This window comes from Apium graveolens, chromosome 2 (assembly GCF_009905375.1).
Source record: "Apium graveolens cultivar Ventura chromosome 2, ASM990537v1, whole genome shotgun sequence".
Classification (NCBI taxonomy): domain Eukaryota; kingdom Viridiplantae; phylum Streptophyta; class Magnoliopsida; order Apiales; family Apiaceae; genus Apium; species Apium graveolens.
The window spans coordinates 7,051,384-7,059,450 of NC_133648.1; the positions used below are offsets into that span (position 1 = coordinate 7,051,384).

Below are 8,067 nucleotides of genomic sequence, written 5' to 3' on the forward strand. Positions count from 1 at the left end.
TACAGAAATGTTCACTGCAATATCATCCATAAAAATAATGCAAAGTGTAACATCTTACTTGGATAAGTGAAAGAGCCAATCATATTTCTTGTCTGAAACCTCATCCCCTCCACTTGTGTGGCGCTAGCTGTTCCCATGGCAGTGAAGAAAGGTATGAATCATCACATTTTTCATATTACATTTTTAAGTTGAACAAACTGATATATTTTGAGCGTGATGAGATAGCTCAAGTGGTTAAGAATTTATCTCTTCTCGCCGAGATTAAAACTGATATATCTCGATTTCTTGAAAATTGTCATGAAAGTATATTCACAGTTATTTATGGGTTGTGTTGTATACTTGTATAGGCATGCCTTACCTGTTCTGATGCTTTTTGAGTTTTAGTTTTCAGACCTTTACTTATTATGACTGATCATTTATCTCCTTGAGCAATGTATGTCGGTATGATTTCAACTTTTGTGTTCGAATTGAATAAGCAATCTAGTTGAACATCATCCATTCCATTTCGTTAGTAAGGGTCACAAGGCAAGTTTTCACTTATAACAAAATCTTAAGTTACCAACTAAACAAGAACTTTGTAGGAGGGTTGACATGTATATATTCACTTCAGTCATTAAAAGACATTAGGTAATCCAGCCAGAAAAGAAAATATTCGTGAACTTTTTAACATTGTGGAGTATTTAGTAAGTTTAATAACTAGATTGAAGGATACATCCTTCCTTACCTCTGGATCAGTCTAGTACCTGTTGGCAAGAAGAAGTAAAATTGTATTATTTCCATGGATTTAGCAGATAAAAAGGGTTCAAAATCAATGGACAGCATGAGTAACGAAATAGGTAAGCTTTTCTTGCATGTATAATGGTTTGCAGGCTCATTCTTCCGGTCCTTTGTCAGGGATGCGTACTTTCTGTTATCAAGTATCACAATTCACAACCGAACTTTTATTTTTAATATCTTTCTTGTGACACTGAGGGAAAATATTAACAGCTGTAGCTTAGTCATGAATCATGATACGTGTGTTCCTGTTTGTAATTGCGCTAATCTGTAGAGTTCTCACTACTTTCTAGTTATTTATCGCTTGCTAAGAATGGTACATAATTATGTAAGTTTCTATTAACAAGAAGTGTTAGTTAATGTATTTTTCTTAAATAAAATCAATATACTTAACATGCTGAGCATATTACAGACTACAATTGTTAAAGTCGATTCACGCTGTCATGCACAAGCTGGGTATTCTATCTCAGAAGGTCACTAGCAGTTTGTGGAAGGATGTGGGAAGTTCTCATTCTGGACTTCTATCCACAACCCACAAACCAATTTTAGAGCGAAATGTTGCAGAGTCTACCAATATAAAGGCCAGAGGTCCATCTATTACTCGGCCTGCTAGCCTGCAGTTGATAAAAATAAACCACTTCCACCAACCTGCAGTCCAATGCATGATTGGTGGGAATCCAGAAGAGCTATCAGACGAAGATGATGAGCTATGCCCTGTTAATTGTGTCAGAGAATTTAAGAATGACAGTGAATTCCTTAAAATACTAGAGAAGGCCAAGGAAACCAAATCTTTGGTGGTTGTAGATTTTTACCGCACTGCATGTGGTAGCTGCAAATATATCGAGCAGGGGTTTACAAAGTTATGCAAGGGATCTGGGGTTGAGGAAAATGGAGTAATATTCTTAAAGCACAATGTGAGTAATGCTTTAGTTAACAACGAATTTTAACCTTGAGGTTTCTCTTATTTGTTATATAAATTTGCAGGCCTGTCTAGGTAAATTAAAATATAGCATGCCATATCCGTGAATAGGAACTAAACGGCTTACAACTTTCTATACCCTAATGTTAATAATTAAAATGAAATTGTACAACCTGCTAAATCATTTGCAATCTACTTCTATCGTTCTTAATCTGTAAGTAGACACCGACAGAAAATCATGAAGTTGTATCAGAAAGTAAATAATTTATTTTGGTTTCTATTGGGAGTGTAAGCATAAGGTGCTTTTCAAAGGGAATCGCAGAGTCTACTTTGTTTCTGTTCTCTTATGTGCATTCTTGTCCTAACAATGATGAGTTGAAAGTAGTCACTGTGTAATTTGAAAGTAGTGCAAGAAAGCGAGCCATTTGTTTTGGTAATGCTAAGCATAGGTGCTTTTTAGATGGGAATCATATGGTTTATGTTCTTTTCTTTCTCTCTTGTATGTGTTCTGGTTCTAACATAATTGCGGTAACAATTACAGGTAATTGATGAGTATGATGAACAATCTGAGGTTGCTGAACGGCTGCGAATCAAGGTGAATGCTTTATAATTTGATGATTAAACAGTTTGCATCAAGCTCCCTCTCACTAGCATGTTCCTTTAAAGATAGTTGTAAATGACCTACTGTCCTGAACTGATCACATTGAAATTACCTACTCGAATTTCAATGTCTTTTCATTTTCACTGAAGAATGTTTGCTTCACAATCACCATTTTCACTGCAGGCGGTTCCCCTCTTTCATTTTTACAAAGATGGAATTCTGTTAGAAGCTTTTCCAACAAGAGACAAAGAAAGAATTATTGCAGCCATAACTAAATACACTGCTCCTGCTACTCAAGATTTATAACCCAGCTTAAATTCTCATTCTCATGCTAAATTTTTAATTATACCAGATTTTTTCGAGGTTTATCGTTGTAGAATTTGAGTTGTGGATTGGTAAATGTATATCTTGTGTGTTGTTTCTATGGTAATATATATGAATAAGAGATAACTGTTCTTTATATTGTCTTCTATGTGTGTTGGTATGAAGCTTATGTAATGCAAAGAATGATCTTAAGATGAGCTTCATTAATCACATTAGTTAACCCAATACCTCTACATTTTTAACCTAAAGGTTCAGTAGAAGAAAATGAGTAATATCACTGTAATGTTTCAATTTCAAAGGAAAGTAATTTCTAAATTACTGACTGCAATGTTAGTAATTTCTAAATTACTAACTGCAATGTTTCCCAACTAAAATAGCTTGTTTGTTGAATATATTATATAACAGGGAAATATTAGCCCCGATTAAATGAGCGATTGAATTTAGTTATTTCGAATAAAATTGTTCAGTAAATAGCCGTTTCAATTAAATTTTTATATTATATATTTGAAAAAGCTCGTTGGAGGAGATTTTTCAAAATTAGTTTTTTAAGACAAAAAACTATTTTAAAAAGGAAACACTAATATTAGTGGTAATTTTTGTCAAACCTCTGATTCAAAAAGCTAAATTTGTGCAAAAGAACTAACTCCCAGACAGGGTCATTGTTCTTAGCCAGAACAATATTCCTTCCGAAAACCATCTTTGGTTATGGTTTATTGAGTACCTAAACATTATCATTTTTTTCATAATATTGTTTTTTACTAGCAATAAGAAGCTATTCTTCTACCCTTTTGTTAATAAAATTTTTACATGTGCATATTTTTTCCTCAAACATAAAAATCAGTATGCTCAGAAATTAACCTAAACAAATAGAAGAACAGAGTGATACTATCTTTTTTATTTGACAAGACTACAAGGGACTGTCCCATGATATGTTAATATGTATCTTAAGAACATTTGGCCATTTAAAATTTTAGATTCTAGCCAATATCAATCATATTCTTAAGTACTAAATAAGAAAGATTAATCTAATATCCGAAATAAAAAATACAAGTTTATCATTTAAAGGAACTTAAGGCTGAGATCATAGCTTAGGTTTGAATTAGGCCCATACAATCCAGTTGCCAACGTTGTGTTGCCATACTTCGTACCCCGCTGACAGCACTTCTCGAGGAGCTTTTACCATTCTTGCTTACTGACAATGTGAAAAACTAAAAGCACTCTGAAGTGCATTGAAAAACAGGAATTGTCATTAAGTGCTTATAAGGTTCACATATAAATGAGTTGGGAGCAAAGAGTGTCAACCCAAATTTTTAACGACCCAGATATAAGACTAGCGCCATGAAAAATATAAATTGTGTTTCAGCCGCAGCCGTAGGACAGGAAATAACTTTACTTAGGCATTTTCTAATTAGAATTTGTCGTTAACCTCCTTTGCTCGTCATATGATATTCATGAACTGGGACCCCTGGCCCGTAAATCGTACAGCAGCGGTCATTGAATGAACCAACCAGTCGAGATACAACCTCCTTAAAAAACATTGTTGCCATCTATAAACGATATAAATAAATTAGTTAGGTTACCTTAAAAGTACTCTGTACCAGTATAAATTACAGATCATTATTCTCCACATGAATGACAGAAAATGACCAACAAGACGCAAAATGTGTAACTAGTAGTTAGACTCTCATACATATTTGAAATGCCTATGAGTTACAACAGTGCATCAGATTTAGGCCCTGGCCTCTGTATCTTTTTTATAACTAGCATGCCTCTGAATTCTGGTTTATATAAAAATCGTAATTTTATCAGAGAACTATGATAATTCTTAATTCATAACAGATAATCCAATGCCTTCACTAGAATGTTCCAGCAGAGCAAAATCTATTTTCTTTGCAAACTAATGTCCAAAACACTCTTTTACCAAATTCTGGTCTCTTATGTTATGTTCTCACATAGAATGCAAAGCAGGGGTCACGAATTGAAAAAAAAAAGAAGTGAATATTAGAGGTAGAAAAAGAAAAAAATATGACGGTGTTCAGAATTTATGTTACAAGGTATAGTATGAATTTGAGACCGATAAATGAAATTTCATTTGTAGTCTGACTAGATTGCACTCTAGATTAATCTGTAGAATAAATGTACGAATGGAGATATCATGCATTAATGTTTAGTATACATTTCCTCCACGCCATCCATTCACCCATAAACAACATATTAATCTGAAAAGAAACACACACACACAAAACTTCCTTTGCCATATCTAGTGTCAGTAGACCTGCCAATGTTTCTTCTTTTAGTTATTTAGTTGCACTTTTATGATTTTATCAGATACTATTTTACATCCTGTGAGACTGCACTACTCCCACAATCCCCATGGTGAAAAAAGAGTAGTACACAACAAAATAATATAAACATCAATCAAATTACTCTAGTGTTCTAATAAATTATATTATTCAAGTGTCAAAAATCAAGAACGAGAGCACTTTTTGGGTTAGAGAACATACCTGTCGATAGAATGGTGACTGAAATTTAAAATCTACCATGAAATAAAGGCTGCAAGTTCCTGGTAGTGGACCCTCATTAAATTCCCAAACATTAATCAAGTGATCGAAAAGGCCACTTTCTGACACAGTAGTCTGCAAACAAAACACAGGTGATGAGTGATACATGAACACCTTCAATAAGCAAATACAATGATGTTACTCGGTCCAAAAAACTCAGTGTAAATATTCATGCAAATTGCAAGGAACGCAATACAAAACATCAAGATGTGGATATTAACTCATCGATATGTGTGGGTGTGGGGGTTTATGTGCATAATATTTTTAACAAAAATGTTAGGATTGTTGCATGGTCTATTACAATAGGGTAAAATTGGGACATGATTCTATGCCCTGGATATAATATTAACATACAATGACGAAGTTGGCGTTTTTGCAAGTAAGTTCTTATTTACATAAAATTCTCTCTGGCTCACATAGTAAGTGGCCATCACAACAATGTGAAAGGAACCCAGCAGACCAGTATTACATATTTCCTTGCATATAAAGTGGTTTTCCAAATAACTCTTTTTTTATGGTGTCATCAAAATAACTTTCCACGCTACCTACTTGTCTTCTAACTTATGACATGGGATCAATGACCAAAGTAAAAGAATTGCTTCTTTGATTCTTCAAAAGTGAACAGCAGGCCTACATCAGATGTAGAAACCACTTATTAGTTCTGTCTCACCAGGTTCCTTTTCTTTCAAACAAAAAGGGGATCCTCCTGATGGCAACATCAAAGAGAACCAACGTGACATGGGCTCAATTCTCAGTGAGAACTGCAGATCCTTCACCATGTGTTTCTAAACCAGCCACCAACCTAGAGAAAGTCTAGGACCTAAGCTGCCCTATCTGTTACTCCGTGTTGTACACTTGCCTAGGGATATTTCTCTCATTTTAATGGATGCAATTTCATACATGACAAGCCTTTAGCTCTTATTAGCGGGCAGACAGAGTTGATTGATACACTAATGAACATTATATCATTGAACTTTTAACTCATAAAACAAACAATAAAACAATGAAATTTGTTCTCACCTTCACATATTTTGGTTTACTCAATTCCACATGTGACATATACCTTTCAACAAGAAATTTAAAACCGATCTCCAGCTCAGCATCAAATGATCCATCAGGAAAGGATTGAACAATATCAGATTTCTGACACCAAGGAACAAAATCTGAATACAAGTCAACTGCAGCAACAACTGAATATAACTGCTCTGGAGAGTACCTGACAATTTAAACAAAAACAGAGAGCCGTATAAAAATATGTAACTGGCAATTGTCAATCCTATATGTATAAATTTCATATGGCCAAGAAACCATCTTATTTCTTCCGTCGTACAGTTTGCAAATAAGAGTTGATGGGTTTTAAGTTGATTTTTTTTATGTTATTGTCATTTCTCCAGTTACTCTAAATAAACTTTTTCATATTCGTTCATCTCAACTACAATTTGCACATTCATTTTTGCATAGGTCTGCTCTCATTACTAAGATCCTTCATAAATTTCCAAGCAGGGGAATATGATATATTTTGTCTGTAAACTGAATAGAGTTTTAGCATCATATTCCTAAGTAAAAAATAATAAACTCAATTACATCCTAAATTTTATACGCTTTTATCTTCAAAAAGAGGGCTAAATTTAGTAAACTCAAGGTTAGCCTACTACCAAAACTACAGCTAGCTACCACATATGGGGGAAAAGACTGTCCTTATTTTCTCCGACAACATTAACTTTATTATATAGTCAAAACTAAATCAATGACATAATTTAGAAATTTGTTTGTTCAAAAAGCTAAATGCAAAATTCCCACACAATTCAGGTAAGCCCAACTAACTAAACCAAACATTCATACCAGGCTAGGAAACAAAGTACACCTACTTAACCTCAACTCGATAAACACGGATCCTATAGCATTACATACAAAATGACAGACAATAGATATCAATCAAAGCCTAAAATGTACTAAAATAACATACAAAGATAGTAAACGCAATACACTTAAGTAACCATAAGTCCAACAAATAATTTCAAATGCCACTTCATAAAAACGCTAAATCACAACACGAAACTAAAATTACACTAAAGCAACAAAAATTACAAAACTAAAAAACCATAAAACCCGAAAAAACTGACCCTAAAACGCGCCTCTCCTCATAAACCTTAGCAAGAACATTACCCTCCGCCCCATCGCCACAACCGAGCAAACCCCTTTTTTGAATACCACCATAATCACACTCACTTAGACACAAATGCCTCTTTTTTGCACCAAAACTAGTCTGATTACCTAATAAAAAATTGTGAACACAAGCAATGCTACTAAGCCCTTCAACTTGAACAAAATTTGATAAACCCCAATTGTTTCTATTGCATTTAATAAGGTTTTTGAGACTATTTTTGGTCAAAAGTAAGCTTTTTATTGTTCTTGATGCCGACATGAATGACACAGAATTGTGTGTGATTAGGGGAAGATGTGAGATGGTTCTTGACCTAATTGGAATTGAAAAAGTATGAAACTTTAGATTTTACAAGCAGAGAGAGATAGAGAGAGAGAGAGATTAGCAAAGGGTGTAGAGTTATGAGGTGTATAACGGCTCCGGTCAAAGTGTTCGGAACCTCAGCTATGCACACTTGTTTTTTGGAATTGATGGGTTAATGAAATATTTAGAAGCGACGGTAACGAATGGAATTGTTTCGTAAAATTCAAATCTCATCTGTTATTTTCGGGTTGGGTTGTGTTCGGGTACGGATATTTCTTCTATATATAATAGGGTTAAAATGACTATAATACTAGTGAGATATTTTATTTTCGTGAAATGACATATTTGTTCATGTGTTTATTATTATTTTGAAAAATGTTTATTAACTTTTTGGTCCCTGAAATATATGTATATATACTCA

At 33.9% G+C, this 8,067-nt stretch overlaps 2 protein-coding genes across 3 annotated transcripts; one reads left to right on the forward strand and one right to left on the reverse strand.

Moving 5' to 3' along the window:
* Positions 1 to 8: 8 nt before the first annotated feature.
* On the forward strand, positions 9 to 2,754 carry LOC141706839 (thioredoxin-like 4, chloroplastic). 2 transcript variants are annotated; one of them, XM_074509694.1, is made up of 4 exons: positions 9 to 151; positions 1,187 to 1,688; positions 2,235 to 2,288; positions 2,478 to 2,754. In XM_074509694.1, the coding sequence occupies exons 2-4, from the start codon at positions 1,218 to 1,220 to the stop codon at positions 2,598 to 2,600; spliced, it is 648 nt and encodes a 215-aa protein (XP_074365795.1). In that variant the 5' UTR covers positions 9 to 151; positions 1,187 to 1,217; the 3' UTR covers positions 2,601 to 2,754. The 2 variants fall into 2 exon arrangements, with proteins under 2 accessions (XP_074365795.1, XP_074365796.1); XM_074509695.1 differs by lacking the exon at positions 9 to 151 and adding an exon at positions 214 to 836.
* Positions 2,755 to 3,704: 950 nt separating this feature from the next.
* Positions 3,705 to 7,853, reverse strand: LOC141706840 (uncharacterized). Its single transcript, XM_074509696.1, has 4 exons — positions 7,303 to 7,853; positions 6,200 to 6,395; positions 5,123 to 5,254; positions 3,705 to 4,165 (listed from the first exon to the last, which is right to left on the reverse strand). The coding sequence occupies exons 1-4, from the start codon at positions 7,602 to 7,604 to the stop codon at positions 4,040 to 4,042; spliced, it is 756 nt and encodes a 251-aa protein (XP_074365797.1). The 5' UTR covers positions 7,605 to 7,853; the 3' UTR covers positions 3,705 to 4,039.
* Positions 7,854 to 8,067: the final 214 nt, after the last annotated feature.

Coding starts and splice junctions, on each gene's coding strand:
- LOC141706839 (XM_074509694.1), top strand. CDS start 1,218: ATGCACAAGCTGGGTATTCTATCTCAGAAGGTCACTAGCAGTTTGTGG. Junction 1,689..2,234: donor TAATATTCTTAAAGCACAAT/GTGAGTAATGCT, acceptor TAACAATTACAG/GTAATTGATGAGTATGATGA. Junction 2,289..2,477: donor CTGAACGGCTGCGAATCAAG/GTGAATGCTTTA, acceptor TTTTCACTGCAG/GCGGTTCCCCTCTTTCATTT.
- LOC141706840 (XM_074509696.1), bottom strand. CDS start 7,604: ATGTCGGCATCAAGAACAATAAAAAGCTTACTTTTGACCAAAAATAGT. Junction 5,255..6,199: donor GTAAACCAAAATATGTGAAG/GTGAGAACAAAT, acceptor TTTTGTTTGCAG/ACTACTGTGTCAGAAAGTGG. Junction 4,166..5,122: donor AGTCACCATTCTATCGACAG/GTATGTTCTCTA, acceptor TATCGTTTATAG/ATGGCAACAATGTTTTTTAA.